This window comes from Thalassophryne amazonica, chromosome 3 (genome assembly GCF_902500255.1).
Source record: "Thalassophryne amazonica chromosome 3, fThaAma1.1, whole genome shotgun sequence".
Taxonomy (NCBI): Eukaryota; Metazoa; Chordata; class Actinopteri; order Batrachoidiformes; family Batrachoididae; genus Thalassophryne; species Thalassophryne amazonica.
In genome coordinates, this window is record NC_047105.1 from 2,052,049 (window position 1) to 2,073,907 (window position 21,859).

At 44.8% G+C, this 21,859-nt stretch overlaps 2 protein-coding genes across 3 annotated transcripts in view; both read left to right on the plus strand.

The window, feature by feature from the left end:
* Positions 1-3,115, plus strand: part of mkrn2os.1 (MKRN2 opposite strand, tandem duplicate 1) — an 84,900-nt gene extending 81,785 nt beyond the window's left edge. Inside the window, exon 4 of the mRNA XM_034164459.1 lies at positions 1,831-3,115. Within this exon, the coding sequence (XP_034020350.1) occupies positions 1,831-2,041 (211 nt within the window). The 3' untranslated portion in view covers positions 2,042-3,115. The remainder of the gene's footprint in view (positions 1-1,830) is intronic.
* Positions 3,116-5,642: 2,527 nt separating this feature from the next.
* On the plus strand, positions 5,643-21,745 carry LOC117507861 (MKRN2 opposite strand protein). 2 transcript variants are annotated; one of them, XM_034167644.1, is made up of 6 exons: positions 5,643-5,653; positions 5,875-5,876; positions 15,216-15,505; positions 15,761-15,810; positions 21,134-21,302; positions 21,451-21,745. In XM_034167644.1, exons 3-6 carry the CDS (start codon positions 15,306-15,308, stop codon positions 21,668-21,670), a joined length of 639 nt encoding a protein of 212 aa, XP_034023535.1. In that variant the 5' UTR covers positions 5,643-5,653; positions 5,875-5,876; positions 15,216-15,305; the 3' UTR covers positions 21,671-21,745. The 2 variants fall into 2 exon arrangements, with proteins under 2 accessions (XP_034023535.1, XP_034023534.1); XM_034167643.1 differs by lacking the exons at positions 5,643-5,653; positions 5,875-5,876 and having other exon boundaries at positions 15,077-15,505.
* The last annotated feature ends 114 nt before the right edge of the window (positions 21,746-21,859 follow it).

The window sequence follows — 21,859 nt, forward strand, 5'->3', positions numbered from 1 at the left end:
CATCCAGAAACACCGCCGCCTTCTCTGGGCCCGAGCTCATTTGAAATGGACAGATGCAAAGTGGAAAAGTGTGCTGTGGTCTGATGAGCCCACATTTCAAATTGTTTTTGGAAATCATGGCTGTCCTGTTCTCTGGACAAAAGAGGAAAAAGACCATCCAGATTGTTACCAGTGCAAAGTTCAAAAGCCAGCATCTGTGATGGTATGGGGGTGTGTTAGTGCCCATGGCATGGACAACTTACACATCTGTGATGGCACCATCAATGCTGAAAGGTACATCCAGGTTTTGGAGCAACACATGCTGCCATCCAAGCAACGTCTTTTTCAGGGACGTCCCTGCTTATTTCAGCAAGACAATGCCAAGCCACATTCTGCATGTGTTACAACAGCGTGGCTTCATAGTAAAAGAGTGCGGGTACTAGACTGGCCTGCCTGCAGTCCAGACCTGTCGCCCATTGAAAATGTGTGGCGCATTATGAAGCCCAAATATGACAACGGAGACCCCGGACTGTTGAACAACTGAAGTTGTACATCAAGCAAGAATGGGAAAGAATTCCACCTACAAAGCTTCAACAATTAGTGTCCTCAGTTCCCAAATGCTTATTGAGTGTTGTTAGAAGGAAAGGTGATGTAACACAGTGGGAAACATACCACTGTCCCAGCTTTTTTGAAATATGTTGCAGGCATCCATTTCAAAATGAGCAAATATTTGCACAAAAACAATAAAATGTATCAGTTTGAACATTAAATATGTTGTCTCTGTGGTGTTTTCAATTGAGGTAGATAGGTTGAAGAGGATTTGCAAATCACTGAATTCTGTTTTATTTACATTTTACACAATGTCCCGACTTGGAATTGGGGTTGTAGACAGGTGTGTCTCTTTCCAAATCATTTCCAATTAACTGAATTTACCCCAGGTGGACTCCAGTTAAGCTGTAGAAACATGTCAAGGATGATCAGTGGAATCGGGAGACACCTGAGCTCAATTTTGAGCTTCTTGGCAAAGGCCGTGAATACTTATGTACATGTGATTTCTTAGTTTTTAAAATTTTTATAAATTTGCAAATATCTCATAAAAACTGTTTTCACGTTGTCATTATGGGGTATTGTGTGTAGAATCTTGATTAAAAAATAATAATTTCAGCCATTTTGGAATGAGGCTGTAACACAAAATGTGGAGAAAGTGAAGCGCTGTGAATACTTTCTGGATGCACTATGTACGCGAAGATAAAATTTCCGACAAGAAGAATGGTGCAAGGCCATTAATAACTTTAAAATCAAACATTAACACCCCTGTCACACCCCGACGATTTAGCCAGCGTATGCCATCTGTATTAAAAGTGCTGGTGTACTTCTAATAAGTTGTGGGTAAGTTTTGTGTAACTTAAGAGCATGTTGAAGCTCGCTGATATACGTTGTACTACAGCGAGTATGTCAAAAAAGTTTGGGCACGTACAATATTTTCATTGTATGACTCATACGTCCAACATACGCGGGACATAAGTTGTCGGTAAGTTATGTGATTGTTGACATGTTTCTTGTAACTTATACAAGATACGTCCATCAGTGCTGTCTTTTGATTGGCTGAAAGCTGCAGTCCTCATGTAAACGGACTGTTTCCAATATTAAAACCATTCACACACTGAGTAAATATAAAGGACCTGTTTGTTTCAGTCGGATTCATCGTCACAGCCTGATGAAAACCTTTTCACATAAAACTTCCTGATTTTGGTTCTGCTGGTGGTGGTTTTGTTAATCTGCAGAAATCTTGTTTGCTTGTATGAACCAATCGCACGTCTGTCTCCTGTGTCCTGAACCGTCTGTTGGCAGGTTTCAGGAGGACAGGGAGTTCGGATCCTGTTGCTATGGCTTCACTCTGAGCTTTATCAACCAGCTGATGAGGTCAGAAGGCAATGAGCCAATCAGCAGACAGATGTTCACCACCCAGTATGTCCTGCCCAGGATACGGACTGCTTCCAAGTACCTGTCCATCTACCAGGTCATCTGCCAACAAGGCTACTACAGCACCACAGTGCTCTGAGTGCAGTTCTACTGCAGTTCACCAAGCAACAGATCCCACCCACATCTCAAGTCCAGAGGAAGTACAGAGGGGTCAGAGACATGGACTGTGGGTTTTCCACCTGTTTCTGTTCTGATCCATGTGTGTTACAGGAAACAAGACCTGAACTTTTCTCAACAGAAGCCCTGTTTGGACAGGACAGAAACTGTAATACAAACAATACAGAATACAATGAATGTATACTCTTCAACATAATTTTACAAATACGTTCTTATCACACAAGCTAAGGTAAGTATTTACCATGTGCACAATCATCTTTGAATAAGACAAATCAACAAATAAGCCATTAAAGTGCTAAAGAAATGCTTAAGTATACATCAACAGAATCCTGCACATTCTCCAGGCCAATGATTCAAGCTGCAACATAAAGGGAATGTGTCTTATTTAGTTTTTCTGTTGATATTCATGAACATCAATTTTTAGTAATGACAAAACAAATATCATGAAACACACGGATATGGCTTTCGATTGCTTCAATAAACAAAGTATTCCTTCACAGGACACGAGATAAGACAGCACTGATCACGAGTTCTTTTTTTAATTAATGAAAGTGAAAATTAACTTTGAATGACAGCCACATTCTTATACTCTGCCACTAGATGGCAATGTTGCACTAAGAAAACATCGAAACACTTATTTATCTTCTAAGACATGGCACAGACCATGACTGTTTTATTATCTCATGTTCCAGTTACCCTGGATTGTGAACATCTGTTCTCTGTTGCCCCCTTGTGTTCCATTTTTGTAAGTACATCTATTGCTGCCTAATCAATACACCTGTGTCTAATTAGTTCAATTGGTTATTAAATTGATTATTTCACGTTTGTGTTCGTCTTTGCGGGTCTATTGTTGTTTGTACTTCTCATATGCTGGTGGTATGTATATCCTGTATTACAGATTGTTGTAATTCTTTATGGTTGTGCATTTATGTGTTCATTTAATTCCCATGGGTTTAAGTATTTCGGCATTTTTGTTTACACTCCCTGTTTAACTGTTTTTGTCTCCTCACACAGCGTTCAGGGTTACTTTGTATTTTTGTTGAAACCTTTCCCATACCTGTTTTTGTCTTACTAACTGAACATTAAACATTGGCTTCTTTTAGAACTCATCTTTGTCTGCATATTGGGTTTCTACTTTTGGTTAGTTCCTGGCTCAGTAGCAAGGAGAAACAGGAACAGAGACAATAGGCATCTCTGTTTCACACCTGCTCGAATCTTGAACAGTTCCAATGGCTCTCCTTTGTGCAGTACTCTGCTCGTTATTTCCTCACCATCAATCTCCATAGGCACTGTCTGTCAGTGCTGTTAAATGCCTTTTTGAAGTCTACAGAATTTACCAGCAATGAATTATGCACAGCGTGGCTATTGGGTAATGTGATTACGGTTCTGGTTTGGATTGGGCGGTGTGTTTAGGGCTGTGGTTTGGGTTGGTTCCTGTGGTTAGAAGTCTGGTTTTGGTTGGGTGCTGTGGTTAGGGCTGTAGTTTGGGTTGCTTTCTGTGGTTTGGGTTGAGTGCTGTATTTAGGGCTGTGATTTGGTTGGTTACTGTGGTTAGGACTCTGGTTCAGGTTGGTTACTGTGGTTAGGACTCTAGGTTGAGTTGGTTTCTGTGGTTAGGGCTGTGGTTTGGGTTGGTTACTGTGGTTACCTTGTCTGTGAACATAGATAGGGCTCTACAGGGAGCCACAGAGCAGGTGATTAGAGATCCTGCAAGGCTTATGATGAATGTGGGTGTGGAATCCATTAGCCTAGCGGGGAAATTGGTGCAGAAAATCCACTGTGGTGATAGTACAGTTTATGTGGCAGGGAGGGAAATTGAACAAGTTGAGTCTATGGCCTGCTTCCGTAGATGTGTCCATAAAATCATTGAGGGATGTGCTTTGCAAGCTTAATACCCATTACTATATTGGATGATGTTGAATTTGAGGATGGCCCAATGGTTGTTCCAACAATATCAAATATTTTGTGTCTGCTACCTACAACCCGCATGCAATGTCTCAAACCTAAACCTACTTACAGGCATCTTATATGTGCTACTCTGGAACCACCCCTAAATCCAAACAGTCCATCTGTCAACCCCACCGAGGTCCTTAGTCTGGGTCTCATTAACATAAGACCACTATCCTCAAATCATTGTTGATTAATGATCTACTTATGGATCATCACTTAGATATGATTGGGTTATGTGAAACCTGGCTTAAACCTACAGCTGTCCGCCCCTTAAATGAGGCCTGCCCACTGGCATATATATTTAGTCACATCCCTCATGATGCGACAGAAGGCGGGGGTGTTGCTCTTATTTATAAATCTAGGTTTAGCTTATTAGCTGTTGGGGGTCACAAATATTAACTCGTTTGAGCATCTGATTCTCCGCTCTGCTCAGGATATTACGCATTGCCAAGGTCAGAAGAATAAAAATCAGCCGTATTATTTTGACATTGTATATAACCCCCCTGGCTCATAATCTGAATTCTTAGATGAATTTGGTGAATTCATCTCTAACTTGACAACTAGTTCAGATAACATGCTGATCATTGGTGACTTTAACATTCATATAAATAAGCCTTCTGATCCCCTCTGCAAATCATTTATGGAAATTGTGGATGCATTAGGATTTCAGCAATGTATTCAGGACTCAACACACATTAGTGGAAATACCCTGGATTTGGTTCTCGCACATTGTATTGCTCTCATGAATATTGACATCATGCCTCTTGCATCGGTGGTCTCTGATCACTCCTCTCACCACCAATAACCAGCAAAAATCTATTTAAGCATAAAAATTCAAAAAGACAAAATAATATAGCACCTTCAATTGCACCACAGACTAAAACAGTTAAATGTGGTCTATTAAACATTAGGTCTCTCTCTTCTAAGTCCCTGTTAGTAAATGATATAATAATTGATCAACATATTGATTTATTCTGCCTTACAGAAACCTGGTTACAGCAGGATGAATATGTTAGTTTGAATGAGTCAACACCCCCGAGTCACACTAACTGTCAGAACGCTTGTAGCAGGGGCCGGGGCGGAGGATTAGCAGCAATCTTCCATTCTAGCTTATTAATTAATCAAAAACCCAGACAGAGCTTTAATTCATTTGAAAGCTTGACTCTTAGTCTTGTCCATCCAAATTGGAAGTCCCAAAAACCAGTTTTATTTGTTATTATCTATCGTCCACCTGGTCGTTACTGTGAGTTTCTCTGTGAATTTTCAGACCTTTTGTGTTGTGTGGGCCGCTGAAGAGGAGGTACTGCTGGCCCACCACCACAAGATGGCGCCCTGCTTGAAGTGCGGGCTTCAAGCACGAGAGGGCGTCGGCTTTGCTGGAGGTGACAGCTGTCATTAATCAACACAAGCTGTCACCCATCACCACCACTACAAAGACCGGACTGCAACTCCACCTCCTCGCCGAGAAATCAACTACCATTCAGGTAATTTCTCTGCTGACTGACACTTTGTGTGTAATAACCTGAACTTCTGTTGCAGCCGTTTTCCTGGAGTGTGTCCTTATCTGAGGGATTGGCGTTTGGTGTGACAGCGACGGCTTCGCCTCACACCCCAACCCAGATAAGTGGTTGACCAGGAGCTGCACGAGTGTGTGTGATTGGAGGTGGAGGTTTTCCCTCCTTTACTTAATACAGACTGTGGGATTACTGAGTGTGCGAACTCACACTCATCTGGACTGTCTCTGTTCTCTGCCAGCAGTACCGGGTCTGACTGCTGAAGACAGCGGCCACCTGGGGCGCAGGGCTTGGCGGCTCCGGTGTTCTTCAGCTCCGTTGGTGTTGGAAGCTGTGTGGGGATCCAGCTCTTCTCTCTCCAGGCGTCTTCTATCGTCGGGCCTGCCCACACGTCACCTGGTGTATGATTGACAGTCCACCATATTGTTATTGTCTGTACGTTGTTGTGCGATTCACAACATTAAATTGTTACTTTTTGGCTTATCCATTGTCCGTTCATTAACGCCCCCTGTTGTGGGTCCGTGTCACGACACTTTCACAACATTTTGTCTGACTTAGTGCTTAGCTCAGATAAGATAATTATAGTGGGCGATTTTAACATCCACACAGATGCTGAGAATGACAGCCTCAACACTGCATTTAATCTATTATTAGACTCAATTGGCTTTGCTCAAAAAGTAAATGAGTCCACCCACCACTTTAATCATATCTTAGATCTTGTTCTGACTTATGGTATGGAAATTGAAGACTTAACAGTATTCCCTGAAAACTCCCTTCTGTCTGATCATTTTTTAATAACATTTACATTTACCCTGATGGACTACCCAGCAGTGGGGAATAAGTTTCATTACACTAGAAGTCTTTCAGAAAGAGCTGTAACTAGGTTTAAGGATATGATTCCTTCTTTATGTTCTCTAATGCCATATACCAACACAGTGCAGAGTAGCTACCTAAACTCTGTAAGGGAGATAGAGTATCTCGTCAATAGTTTTACATCCTCATTGAAGACAACTTTGGATGCTGTAGCTCCTCTGAAAAAGAGAGCTTTAAATCAGAAGTGCCTGACTCCGTGGTATAACTCGCAGCTTAAAGCAGATAACCCGTAAATTGGAGAGGAAATGGCATCTCACTAATTTAGAAGATCTTCACTTAGCCTGGAAAAAGAGTCTGTTGCTCTATAAAAAAAGCCCTCTGTAAAGCTAGGACATCTTACTACTCATCACTAATTGAAGAAAATAGGAACAACCCCAGGTTTCTTTTCAGCACTGTAGCCAGGCTGACAGAGTCAGAGCTCTATTGAGCCGAGTATTCCTTTAACTTTAACTAGTAATGACTTCATGACTTTCTTGGCTAATAAAATTTGAACTATTAGAGAAAAAATTACTCATAACCATCCCAAAGACGTATCGTTATCTTTGGCTGCTTTCAGTGATGCCGGTATTTGGTTAGACTCTTTCTCTCAGATTGTTCTGTCTGAGTTATTTTCATTAGTTACTTCATCCAAACCATCAACATGTCTATTAGACCCCATTCCTACCAGGCTGCTCAAGGAAGCCCTACCATTATTTAATGCTTCGATCTTAAATATGGTCAATCTATCTTTATTAGTTGGCTATGTACAACAGGCTTTTAAGGTGGCAGTAATTAAACCATTACTTAAAAAGCCATCACTTGACCCAGCTATCTTAGGTTACAAATGAAGGTTACAAATGATCTTCTTATGGCCTCAGACAGTGAACTCATCTCTGTGCTTGTTCTGTTAGACCTCAGTGCTGCTTTTGATACTGTTGACCATAAAATTTTATTACAGAGATTGTTGTGTGGGCCGCCAGAAGAGGAGGTACTGCTGGCCCACCACCAGAGGGCGCCCTGCCTGAAGTGTGGGCTTCAGGCACGAGAGGGCGCTGCCGCCATGGACACAGCCGGGGGTGACAGCTGTCACTCATTACCTCTTGACAGCTGTCATCCATCTACTCAACATCATCTCACTCCATAAAGACCAGACGTCATCTCCACCTCGTTGCCGAGATATCATACTTCATAGGAGGTAATATCCTCAGCCTTTGTGGAAATATTGAGAATCTGTTTATTGTGTTTGCAGGAGTTCCGGTCCTTTTGTGGAGGCTGTGCAATACGGCACTCTTTTTCCTCTGAGGACGCGCTGCAAGTATTGAGTGAGAGGTGGAGGTGGCATTCCCACCGTTGTTGTTACTGGGTGTACACACACCCACACTTGACTGTCTTTGTTCTTCGCCAGCAGTACCAGATCCGACAGTCGGGGACGGTGATCACCTGGGAATTCGGGACTTGGCGGCTCCAGTGTTCACCAGGTTCTGGGGTGGCGGAAGTCGTGTGGTTCCAGCTCTGCTCAGGACAGACGTCTTCTATCCTCGAGCCTGCCCACACGTCACCTCTGTGTATTGACTGTTATGATATTCTGTGATTGTCTGTATGTTCGTTGTGCACATTCACAACATTAAATTGTTACTTTTTGGCTCATCTATTGGCCGTTCATTTGCGCCCCCTGTTGTGGGTCCGTGTCACTACACTTTCCCAACAGGATATCTCGGCCAGCGTCATGGACTCCGAGGGGCGTCACCCGGCTGTTGAACGACCAATGGGAGAGCAGGGAGCGCAGGCGTCTGCAGGAGACGTGATTGGTGAGCTGCAGCACATTCTCACCGCCTTTACGGCTCGGTTGGATCAAATGACTGAGCAAAACATCCTCCTGAACCGCAGGGTGGAGGCTCTCTCCGCACAGATGGCGGCGAGCGCTCAGGGCGCTGCTGCAGCTTGTCCTCCTGCCGACCCTGTGCAGGATATAAACGTTCCAGTGGTGGTTCAACAACCCCTCCCACCATCCCCTGAAGCATACATAAGCCCTCCTGAGCCGTACGGAGGTTGTGTGGAGACGTGCGCGGACTTTCTTATGCAGTGTTCGCTCGTCTTCGCACAACATCCCGTCATGTACGCGTCAGATGCTAGTAAAATAGCTTATGTGATTGCTCTGCTTCGGGGTAAAGCACGCGCCTGGGCTACGGCGCTCTGGGAACAGAACTCACGGTTGTTATCAGCATACACTGGGTTTGTGGGGGAGTTCAGAACAGTGTTTGATCAGCCTAACAGAGGAGAGACCGCTTCAACCGTGCTACTGTCAATGAGACAGGGACGCGAGAGCGCAGCCGCTTATGCAGTCAACTTCCGCATCGCGGCTGCGAGGTCCGGCTGGAATAACGTTGCCCTCCGCGCCGCCTTCGTAAACGGACTGTCATTGGTTCTGAAGGAGCAGCTGGTAGCTAAGGAGGAACCGCGGGATTTAGATGGGCTTATCGATCTCGTTATACGGTTAGACAATCGGTTGAGGTGGCATTCCCACCGTTGTTGTTACTGGGTGTACACACACCCACACTTGACTGTCTTTGTTCTTCGCCAGCAGTACCAGATCCGACAGTCGGGGACGGTGATCACCTGGGAATTCGGGACTTGGCGGCTCCAGTATTCACCAGGTTCTGGGGCGGCGGAAGTTGTGTGGTTCCGGCTCTGCTCAGGACAGACGTCTTCTATCCTCGAGCCTGCCCACACGTCACCTCTGTGTATTGACTGTTATGATATTCTGTGATTGTCTGTATGTTCGTTGTGCACATTCACAACATTAAATTGTTACTTTTTGGCTCATCTATTGACCGTTCATTTGCGCCCCCTGTTGTGGGTCCGTGTCACTACACTTTCCCAACAGAGATTAGAGCATGCCATAGGTATTAAAGGCACTGCGCTGCGGTGGTTTGAATCATATTTATCTAATAGATTACAATTTGTTCATGTAAATGGGGAATCTTCTTCACAGACTAAGGTTAATTATGGAGTTCCACAAGGTTCTGTGCTAGGACCAATTTTATTCACTTTATACATACTTCCCTTAGGCAGTATTATTAGACAGCATTGATTAAATTTTCATTGTTACGCAGATGATACCCAGCTTTATCTATTCATGAACCCAGAGGACACACACCAATTAGCTAAACTGCAGGATTGTCTTACAGACATAAAGACATGGATGACCTCTAATTTCCTGCTTTTAAACTCAGATAAAACTGAAGTTATTGTACTTGGCCCCACAAATCTTAGAAACATGGTGTCTAACCAGATCCTTACTCTGGATGGCATTACCCTGACCTCTAGTAATACTGTGAGAAATCTTGGAGTCATTTTTGATCAGGATATGTCATTCAAAGCGCATATTAAACAAATATGTAGGACTGCTTTTTTGCATTTACGCAATATCTCTAAAATCAGAAAGGTCTTGTCTCAGAGTGATGCTGAAAAACTAATTCATGCATTTATTTCCTCTAGGCTGGACTATTGTAATTCATTATTATCAGGTTGTCCTAAAAGTTCCCTGAAAAGCCTTCAGTTAATTCAAAATGCTGCAGCTAGAGTACTAACGGGGACTAGAAGGAGAGAGCATATCTCACCCATATTGGCCTCTCTTCATTGGCTTCCTGTTAATTCTAGAATAGAATTTAAAATTCTTCTTCTTACTTATAAGGTTTTGAATAATCAGGTCCCATCTTATCTTAGGGACCTCATAGTACCATATCACCCCAATAGAGCGCTTCGCTCTCAGACTGCAGGCTTACTTGTAGTTCCTAGGGTTTGTAAGAGTAGAATGGGAGGCAGAGCCTTCAGCTTTCAGGCTCCTCTCCTGTGGAACCAGCTCCCAATTCAGATCAGGGAGACAGACACCCTCTCTACTTTTAAGATTAGGCTTAAAACTTTCCTTTTTGCTAAAGCTTATAGTTAGGGCTGGATCAGGTGACCCTGAACCATCCCTTAGTTATGCTGCTATAGACTTAGACTGCTGGGGGGGGGTTCCCATGATGCACTGTTTCTTTCTCTTTTTGCTCTGTATGCACCACTCTGCATTTAATCATTAGTGATCGATCTCTGCTCCCCTCCACAGCATGTCTTTTTCCTGGTTCTCTCCCTCAGCCCCAACCAGTCCCAGCAGAAGACTGCCCCTCCCTGAGCCTGGTTCTGCTGGAGGTTTCTTCCTGTTAAAAGGGAGTTTTTCCTTCCCACTGTCGCCAAGTGCTTGCTCACAGGGGGTCGTTTTGACCGTTGGGGTTTTTACGTAATTATTGTATGGCCTTGACTTACAATATAAAGCACCTTGGGGCAACTGTTTGTTGTGATTTGGGGCTATATAAATAAAATTGATTGATTGATTGACTCACTTATTAGGTTTACAGTTTCGCTGCTGTGCTTAGTGGAACAACAACCTTATTTATCACTGCGGCAACGCATCAACTCCTCAACTAGGCCACAGCCTCAACTTTAAAGTCTGGGTCTTTTAGTGAAGCTTAGAGCTAGTGGCCAGCGATCATCTTAGTATTTCTTCTGTTTTTCTTGTTGCTTAATGCTGACAAATTATACAGTATTTGTTGTCTTTCTGATGCCTCATTCTGTTTTTTCTCTCTGTTTGCGGTGCGGTTCCATCCAGAGATGGGTGTGGTGTCTTCTTCTGCAGGCCTCCCTTTTTATACACTAGCATGGACCCCCAAAATCTCCCAAAATTTCCTGTATAATTTCCTGTACTGTCTATTGTGTTGGTAGCATGGCCCTAGCAGAAGGTTGCCCCTTTGAGTCTGGTCTGCTTGAGGTTTCTTCCTCAAATCATTAGAGGGAGTTTTTCCTTACCACTGTTGCCTGTGTTCTTGCTCTGGGGGTTGATAAGGCTAGACCTTACTTGTATGAAGTGCCTTGAGGCAACTTTGTGATTTGGTGCTGTATACAGGGCTGTGAAAACTCAGTCGATCCAAGGAATTCCGCGGATTTCATCATGGGGGGGGGATTGGTGTTGTACACTGTAATTGTGTTCGTCACTGAGTTTTTAAAATGCCTATCACAACGCGTTCTTTTTTACAACATTGGGCAAGTTTTATAAGCCCGCCGACACTGATCTGTGTGTTACAGATACAGTTTGGACTGTGGTTTGGGTTGTTGTGAGTAGTGCTTTGGTTTGGGTCGGTTACTGTGGTTAGTGCTCTGGTTTGGGTTGGTTGCTCTGGGTAGGGCTCTGGTTTGGTTTGGTTTGGTTGCTGTGGTTAAGACTCTGGTTTGGGTTTGTTACTGTAGTTAAGGCTCTGGTTTGGGTTGGTTACTGTGGTTAAGGCTCTGGTTTGGGTTCGTTACTGTGGTTAAGGCTCTGGTTTGGGTTGGTTACTGTGGTTAGTGCTCTGGCTTGGGTTGGTTGCTCTGGGTAGGGCTCTGGTTTGGGTTGGTTTGGTTGCTGTGGTTAGGACTCTAGTTTGGGTTCGTTACTGTGGTTAAGGCTCTGGTTTGGGTTGGTTACTGTGGTTAAGGCTCTGGTTTGGGTTAATTACTGTGGTTAAGGCTCTGGTTTGGTTTGGTTGCTCTGGTTAGGGCTCTGGTTTGGTTTGGTTTGGTTGCTGTGGTTAAGACTCTGGTTTGGGTTCGTTACTGTAGTTAAGGCTCTGGTTTGGGTTGGTTACTGTGGTTAAGGCTCTGGTTTGGGTTGGTTACTGTGGTTAGTGCTCTGTTTTGGGTTGGTTGCTCTGGGTAGGGCTCTGGTTTGGTTTGGTTTGGTTGCTGTGGTTAAGACTCTGGTTTGGGTTCGTTACTGTAGTTAAGGCTCTGGTTTGGGTTGGTTACTGTGGTTAAGGCTCTGGTTTGGGTTCGTTACTGTGGTTAAGGCTCTGGTTTGGGTTGGTTACTGTGGTTAGTGCTCTGGTTTGGGTTGGTTGCTCTGGGTAGGGCTCTGGTTTGGTTTGGTTTGGTTGCTGTGGTTAGGACTCTAGTTTGGGTTTGTTACTGTGGTTAAGGCTCTGGTTTGGGTTGGTTACTGTGGTTAAGGCTCTGGTTTGGTTTGGTTGCTCTGGGTAGGGCTCTGGTTTGGTTTGGTTTGGTTGCTGTGGTTAAGACTCTGGTTTGGGTTCGTTACTGTAGTTAAGGCTCTGGTTTGGGTTGGTTACTGTGGTTAAGGCTCTGGTTTGGGTTCGTTACTGTGGTTAGTGCTCTGGTTTGGGTTGGTTGCTCTGGGTAGGGCTCTGGTTTGGTTTGGTTGCTGTGGTTAAGACTCTGGTTTGGGTTCATTACTGTAGTTAAGGCTCTGGTTTGGGTTGGTTACTGTGGTTAAGGCTCTGGTTTGGGTTGGTTACTGTGGTTAGTGCTCTGGTTTGGGTTGGTTGCTCTGGGTAGGGCTCTGGTTTGGTTTGGTTTGGTTGCTGTGGTTAGGACTCTAGTTTGGGTTCGTTACTGTGGTTAAGGCTCTGGTTTGGGTTGGTTACTGTGGTTAAGGCTCTGGTTTGGGTTAATTACTGTGGTTAAGGCTCTGGTTTGGTTTGGTTGCTCTGGTTAGGGCTCTGGTTTGGTTTGGTTGCTGTGGTTAAGACTCTGGTTTGGGTTCGTTACTGTAGTTAAGGCTCTGGTTTGGCTTGGTTACTGTGGTTAAGGCTCTGGTTTGGGTTCGTTACTGTGGTTAGTGCTCTGGTTTGGGTTGGTTGCTCTGGGTAGGGCTCTGGTTTGGTTTCGTTTGGTTGCTGTGGTTAAGACTCTGGTTTGGGTTCGTTACTGTAGTTAAGGCTCTGGTTTGGGTTGGTTACTGTGGTTAAGGCTCTGGTTTGGGTTCGTTACTGTGGTTAAGGCTCTGGTTTGGGTTGGTTACTGTGGTTAGTGCTCTGGTTTGGGTTGGTTGCTCTGGGTAGGGCTCTGGTTTGGTTTGGTTTGGTTGCTGTGGTTAGGACTCTAGTTTGGGTTCGTTACTGTGGTTAAGGCTCTGGTTTGGTTTGGTTTGGTTGCTGTGGTTAAGACTCTGGTTTGGGTTCGTTACTGTAGTTAAGGCTCTGGTTTGGGTTGGTTACTGTGGTTAAGGCTCTGGTTTGGGTTCGTTACTGTGGTTAGTGCTCTGGTTTGGGTTGGTTGCTCTGGGTAGGGCTCTGGTTTGGTTTGGTTTGGTTGCTGTGGTTAAGACTCTGGTTTGGGTTCATTACTGTAGTTAAGGCTCTGGTTTGGGTTGGTTACTGTGGTTAAGGCTCTGGTTTGGGTTGGTTACTGTGGTTAGTGCTCTGGTTTGGGTTGGTTGCTCTGGGTAGGGCTCTGGTTTGGTTTGGTTTGGTTGCTGTGGTTAGGACTCTAGTTTGGGTTGGTTACTGTGGTTAAGGCTCTGGTTTGGGTTAATTACTGTGGTTAAGGCTCTGGTTTGGTTTGGTTGCTCTGGTTAGGGCTCTGGTTTGGTTTGGTTTGGTTGCTGTGGTTAAGACTCTGGTTTGGGTTCGTTACTGTAGTTAAGGCTCTGGTTTGGCTTGGTTACTGTGGTTAAGGCTCTGGTTTGGGTTCGTTACTGTGGTTAGTGCTCTGGTTTGGGTTGGTTGCTCTGGGTAGGGCTCTGGTTTGGTTTCGTTTGGTTGCTGTGGTTAAGACTCTGGTTTGGGTTCGTTACTGTAGTTAAGGCTCTGGTTTGGGTTGGTTACTGTGGTTAAGGCTCTGGTTTGGGTTCGTTACTGTGGTTAAGGCTCTGGTTTGGGTTGGTTACTGTGGTTAGTGCTCTGGTTTGGGTTGGTTGCTCTGGGTAGGGCTCTGGTTTGGTTTGGTTTGGTTGCTGTGGTTAGGACTCTAGTTTGGGTTCGTTACTGTGGTTAAGGCTCTGGTTTGGGTTGGTTACTGTGGTTAGGGCTCTGGTTTGGGTTAATTACTGTGGTTAAGGCTCTGGTTTGGTTTGGTTGCTCTGGGTAGGGCTCTGGTTTGGTTTGGTTGCTGTGGTTAAGACTCTGGTTTGGGTTTGTTACTGTAGTTAAGGCTCTGGTTTGGGTTGGTTACTGTGTTTAAGGCTCTGGTTTGGGTTGGTTACTGTGGTTAGTGCTCTGGTTTGGGTTGGTTGCTCTGGGTAGGGCTCTGGTTTGGTTTGGTTGCTGTGGTTAAGACTCTGGTTTGGGTTCATTACTGTAGTTAAGGCTCTGGTTTGGGTTGGTTACTGTGGTTAAGGCTCTGGTTTGGGTTTGTTACTGTGGTTAAGGCTCTGGTTGGGTTTGGTTACTGTGGTTAGTGCTCTGGTTTGGGTTGGTTGCTCTGGGTAGGGCTCTGGTTTGGTTTGGTTTGGTTGCTGTGGTTAGGACTCTGGTTTGGGTTTGTTACTTTGGTTAGGGCTGTGGTTTGCGTCGGTTACTGTGGTTAGGCTCTGGTTTGCGTCAGTTACTGTGGTTAGGACTCTCTCTGGTTTGGGTTGGTTGCTGTGGTTAGGGCTCTGGTTTGGGTCGGTTGTTGTGGTTAGGACTCTGGTTTGGGTTGGTTGCTGTGGTTAGGGCTCTGGTTTGGGTCGGTTGTTGTGGTTAGGACTCTGGTTTGGGTTGGTTGCTGTGGTTAGGGCTCTGGTTTGGGTTGGTTGCTGTGGTCAAACGTCCAATTGAAAAATTATTTTCTACGAGACAAAAATGACTTCATGGATTTCTTTATAAAATATTTTGTCCTTTGACTAAGCTGCAGGTTAGTACTGATTTCCATGACAGCGTTGACCTGCCTGAAACAGTTCAGGTAAGATGAGTCATGTGACTCACAGGACATGCAACCTGATAGGCTGCAACTGAGCTGTGGTGACATCTGATAGGCTGGAACTCAGCACCTGGCTGGGCAGAGGAGCAGAGGAGGAGAAACCCAAAGACTTACGCCAACTAGAAGAGCAACAGAGAGCAGAGCGAGACCTTCAGGATGCACATGGATGGCTAATGGCGTGTGAGGGCGGAGTGAGACATGGAGCACAGCGCAGTCATCCGGCTCAGTCACTGCCACAAGCACATCTTTTGTTTCTCGGTGCCGGAGGAGTGTCCGAGCTGTGGGGAGCAGCTGAAGGGGAGCAGGCTGCAGGAGGCCCCCGTCAAGCTGCCCTGCCCCCTGACTGACGGACACAAGACCTCCTGCTGCCTGCTGGTCACCGCTGACGACCTGGACAGGTACCGACACGTCATGATTCATCTTTAGTCACACAGAGTGTAAAGATACACAAAACCAGCACTGAAGGAGCGTCAGACTCCTCTAACAGTGGGGGGTTACATCTACAGGAACCTTCAGGAGGTTCTGGTGCTTTAACCAGCCGTAAAAACACTAAGAGTAAGACTGATAGCTAAAAGAAGAACTGCTCAGAAACCAGGATCTGTCAAAACCAAGTCCTTATATCTTTTCTAAAGGGTGTGTGGTGTGTTTTTCAGAGCGTTTGACGGGACCTCAGACCTGCACACTGGCATCTCCAACAACAAAGGTGAACATCAGGGTTCAGAGGTCAGGCTGGCAGGTCTGTTTCCATGGAGACAGCGTGTTATGTGTCAAGTATCAAATCCTTTTTCCACTGCTGATCAGGATCCTGGTCACCGTGCATGTCCTCAGTCTCCTTCTGAAGGCGTTCTGAGACCACAAGGGTTCCCGAATCATTTTAAAGATTCTTCTTCTTTGTCTTTCGGCTGTTCCCGTTAGGGGTCGCCACAGCAGATCAATCGTTTCCATCTCACCCTGTCCTCTGTATCTTCCTCTGTCACACCATTTGTCAATGTCATTTTCTTTATTCATCAACTCTGCAAAATATTCCCTCCACCTTCTCAGCACACACTCCTCACTTGTCAGCACATTACCATGTGCATCTTTTACCACCCTAACCTGCTGCACATCCTTTCCAGCTCTGTCCCTTTGTCAATTGGTACAAGTCCTTTTCTCCTTCCTTACTATTCAACTTCTTGTACAGCTCACAATATGCCTTTTCCTTTGCTTTTGCCACTTCTCTTTTCGCCTTACGCCGCATCTCCTTGTACTCTTGTCTACTTTCTTCATCTCTCCGACTATCCCAAAACTTTTTCGCCAACCTCTTTCTCCTTATGTTTTCCTGGACCTCTTCATTCCACCACCAAGTCTCCTTGTCTTCCTTCCACTGTCCAGATGTCATACCCAGTACTGCCCTAGCTGTCTCCCTCACCACATCTGCAGTACTTTTCCAGTTGTCCAAAATTGCTTCCCCTCCAACCAGTGCTTCTCTCACCTGCTCGCTAAATTTCACACAACAGTCTTCCTCCTTCAGCTTCCACCATCTGATCCTTTGTTGAGCTCTCACTCTCTTCTTCTTCTTTACCTCTAAAGTCATCCTACAAACAACCATCCTATGCTGTCTAGTGACACTCTCTCCTGCCACCACCTTACAGTCTGTGATTTCTTTTAGCTTGCATCTCCTATAAAGAATGTAGTCCACCTGTGTGCACCTTCCTCCACTCTTATATGTTACCCTGTGCTCCTCCCTTTTCTTAAAGTAGGTATTCACCACAGCCATTTACATCCTTTTTGCAAAATCAACTACCATCTGTCCTTCCCCATTCCTGTCCTTGATACCATATCTACCCATTACTTCCTCATCACCTCTGTTCCCTTCACCAACATGCCCATTGAAGTCTGCTCCTATCACCACTCTTTCATCAATCAATCAATCAATTTTTTTATATAGCGCCAAATCACAACAAACAGTTGCCCCAAGGCGCTTTATATTGTAAGGCAAGGCCATACAATAATTATGTAAAACCCCAACGGTCAAAACGACCCCCTGTGAGCAAGCACTTGGCTACAGTGGGAAGGAAAATCTCCCTTTTAACAGGAAGAAACCTCCAGCAGAACCAGGCTCAGGGAGGGGCAGTCTTCTGCTGGGACTGGTTGGGGCTGAGGGAGAGAACCAGGAAAAAGACATGCTGTGGAGGGGAGCAGAGATCGATCACTAATGATTAAATGCAGAGTGGTGCATACAGAGCAAAAAGAGAAACCCTAGGAACTACAAGTAAGCCTGCAGTCTGAGAGCGAAGCGCTCTATTGGGGTGATATGGTACTACGAGGTCCCTAAGATAAGATGGGACCTGATTATTCAAAACATTATAAGTAAGAAGAAGAATTTTAAATTCTATTCTAGAATTAACAGGAAGCCAATGAAGAGAGGCCAATATGGGTGAGATATGCTCTCTCCTTCTAGTCCCCATGTCTTTATGTCTGTAAGACAATCCTGCAGTTTAGCTAATTGGTGTGTGTCCTCTGGCTTCATGGATAGATAAAGCTGGGTATCATCTGCGTAACAATGAAAATTTAAGCAATACTGTCAAACCACCGCAGCGCAGTGCCTTTAATACCTATGGCATGCTCTAATCTCTGTAATAAAATTTTATGGTCAACAGTATCAAAAGCAGCACTGAGGTCTAACAGAACAAGCACAGAGATGAGTCCACTGTCCGAGGCCATAAGAAGATAATTTGTAACCTTCACTAATGCTGTTTCTGTACTATGATGAATTCTAAAACCTGACTGAAACTCTTCAAATAGACCATTCCTCTGCAGATGATCAGTTAGCTGTTTTACAACTACCCTTTCAAGAATTTTTGAGAGAAAAGGAAGGTTGGAGATTGGCCTATAATTAGCTAAGATAGCTGGGTCAAGTGATGGCTTTTTAAGTAATGGTTTAATTATTGCCACCTTAAAAGCCTGTGGTACATAGCCAACTAACAAAGATAGATTGATCATATTTAATATCGAAGCATTAAATAATGGTAGGGCTTCCTTGAGCAGCCTGGTAGGAATGGGGTCTAATAAACATGTTGATGGTTTGGATGAAGTAACTAATGAAAATAACTCAGACAGAACAATCGGAGAGAAAGAGTCTAACCAAATACCGGCATCACTGAAAGCAGCCAAAGATAACGATACGTCTTTGGGATGGTTATGAGTAATTTTTTCTCTAATAGTTAAAATTTTGTTAGCAAAGAAAGTCATGAAGTCATTACTAGTTAAAGTTAATGGAATACTCAGCTCAATAGAGCTCTGACTCTTTGTCAGCCTGGCTACAGTGCTGAAAAGAAACCTGGGGTTGTTCTTATTTTCTTCAATTAGTGATGAGTAGTAAGATGTCCTAGCTTTACGGAGGGCTTTTTTATAGAGCAACAGACTCTTTTTCCAGGTTAAGTGAAGATCTTCTAAGTTAGTGAGACGCCATTTCCTCTCCAACTTACGGGTTATCTGCTTTAAGCTACGAGTTTGTGAGTTATACCATGGAGTCAGGCACTTCTGATTTAAAGCTCTCTTTTTTAGAGGAGCTACAGCATCCAAAGTTGTCTTCGATGAGGATGTAAAACTATTGACGAGATACTCTATCTCCCTTACAGAGTTTAGGTAGCTACTCTGCACTGTGTTGGTATATGGCATTAGAGAACATAAAGAAGGAATCATATCCTTAAACCTAGTTACAGCGCTTTCTGAAAGACTTCTAGTGTAATGAAACTTATTCCCCACTGCTGGGTAGTCCATCAGAGTAAATGTAAATGTTATTAAGAAATGATCAGACAGAAGGGAGTTTTCAGGGAATACTGTTAAGTCTTCTATTTCCATACCATAAGTCAGAACAAGATCTAAGATATGATTAAAGTGGTGGGTGGACTCATTTACTTTTTGAGCAAAGCCAATAGAGTCTAATAATAGATTAAATGCAGTGTTGAGGCTGTCATTCTCAGCATCTGTGTGGATGTTAAAATCGCCCACTATAATTATCTTATCTGAGCTAAGCACTAAGTCAGACAAAAGGTCTGAAAATTCACAGAGAAACTCACAGTGACGACCAGGTGGACGATAGATAATAACAAATAAAACTGGTTTTTGGGACTTCCAATTTGGATGGACAAGACTAAGAGACAAGCTTTCAAATGAATTAAAGCTCTGTCTGGGTTTTTGATTAATTAATAAGCTGTAATGGAAGATTGCTGCTAATCCTCCGCCCCGGCCCGTGCTACGAGCGTTCTGGCAGTTAGTGTGACTCGGGGGTGTTGACTCATTCAAACTAACATATTCATCCTGCTGTAACCAGGTTTCTGTAAGGCAGAATAAATCAATATGTTGATCAATTAGTATATCATTTACCAACAGGGACTTAGAAGAGAGAGACCTAATGTTTAATAGACCACATTTAACTGTTTTAGTCTGTGGTGCAGTTGAAGGTGCTATATTATTTTTTCTTTTTGAATTTTTATGCTTAAATAGATTTTTGCTGGTTATTGGTAGTCTGGGAGCAGGCACCGTCTCTACGGGGATGGGGTAATGAGGGGATGGCAGGGGGAGAGAAGCTGCAGAGAGGTGTGTAAGACTACAACTCTGCTTCCTGGTCCCAACCCTGGATAGTCACGGTTTGGAGGATTTAAGAAAATTGGCCAGATTTCTAGAAAAGAGAGCTGCTCCATCCAAAGTGGGATGGATGCCGTCTCTCCTAACAAGACCAGGTTTTCCCCAGAAGCTTTGCCAATTATCTATGAAGCCCACCTCATTTTTTTTTTTCATTTCATTTTTTTTTCATGCTTGGGTTCACTCTCCACCACCTCATCTAACACACTCCAGAAATCTTCTTTCTCCTTCATCTCACAACCTACCTGTGGGGCATATGCACTGATGATATTCATCATCACCCCTTCAATTTCCAACTTCACAGTCATCACCCTGTCAGACACTCGCTTAACCTCCAAAACACTTTTAACATACTCTTCCTTTAAAATGACCCCAACACCATTTCTCTTCCTGTCCTCACCATGGTACAACAACTTGTACCCACCGCCGATGCTCCTGCTCTTACTTCCCTTCCACTTGGTCTCTTGCACACACAATATGTCTACCTTTCTCCTCTCCATCATATCAGCCAGCTCTCTCCCTTTACCAGTCATACTACCAACATTCAAAGTCCCGACTCTCATTTCCACCCTTCTAGTTTTCTTCTTCTCCCGCTGTTCGTGGCAACGTTTTCCTCCTCTTCTTCGTCGTCGTCTTCGCCCAGCAGTAGTCCAATTTCCACCGGCACCCTGTTGGGCAATAGCACCGGTGGCGAACGTTGTTAACCCGGGCCGCGACCGATCCGGTATGGGAATTCGATTCTGAGTCTGCATAGTTCGGTTGGCTTGTTTTACGCCGGATGCCCTTCCTGACGCAACCCTCCTCATTTATCCGGGCTTGGGACCGGCACTCAGAATGTACTGGCTGCACACCCCATGTGGCTGAGTTCAGAATCATTTTAAAGATAAAGATCAAATTTATCCTGAAGGAAATGATTTATTACTGATATTCATGTAATTTCATAGTTATCTGGGTCGATCCCAGGGCTTCTTCTCAGGAAATCCTTCAACAAGGCGTCCACATCAACAGCTGTCCTGCATTCCTTCTGACTGACCTCATGACCCCTGTCTCAGTCTGTCTCAGGGACAGACATGTCCCCTGGAGCCATCATGTGACTTGGGTCTTGAAAGTGGGACATGAGAAAAATTAAAAAGTCTTTGGGACCCTTTCAATTTTGATCTCAGTAGGCGGGTCCACCTCCAAGGGACAGACTGTCCAGGGTGTGTGATATCACCCGGGTCAGAGGACATGGGCGTGTCTGCTCATCTTTGAGTGTCCCGTCTATGCACTCTGATATCTCAGTTTCACTGTGACAGAGGACTGTCTTGGGGGACAGCAGGCGCTGACAGGAGGTTCTGGATCACGCTTTCAGCACCGACTCTATATTCAGACACAAACTGACCCCCACACTCTGGCTGCAGGTGTCGTTTATAACTACACACGGGCCGGCGTGCGCAGAGACCAGAGCGGCTGGGAGCGCTGCCTCAGCGTGCCGCTGGTCAGACCAGACATGTTCTACCTGCTGGCCCAGTGGGACCAGTACCTGGACCGCTTCTCTGATGGGCCCATGTGGGACACGGTCTGGCACAGGTACCAAACCACACACAGCTCACAGGTGAGACGACCTCACGGCCAACCACTGACCCTGTCTGTGTGTCTCTGTTTGTGTCTGTGTGTGTCTTTGTGTCCGTTTGTATCTGCGTGTGTCTGTCTGTCTGTGTGTGTCTCTGTCTCTCAGGTTTGATGAAGACAGTCACAACTGCTTCAGTTTCTGTCTCCAGTTCATCAACAGTGTCTTAGCGATGGAGGGGCGGAGCCTCCTGACCCGCGAGTTCTTCACAAAGAGCTTCATCGTGCCGAGGATGACCAGGGTCTACAAGTACCTGACTCTGTACCACCACGTCCAGAAACAGCAGTACTACGTGGTGGACAGACCAGAGGAGGGACCAGAGCTCTGAGGGTGGTGGTTATGACATCACTTCCTGTGTCTTCACTTGGACTTTATTTCCATTATAATGAAAAACACATTTTATTGTTGGTGTTGAAATTTTAATGAAATAAAAATGAAAGTGTGACCTCAAAGTTCAAGGAGATGTGAAGTTGATGACCTCGTCTTGTGGACAGCATCCTACAGTGCAGTGGGACGG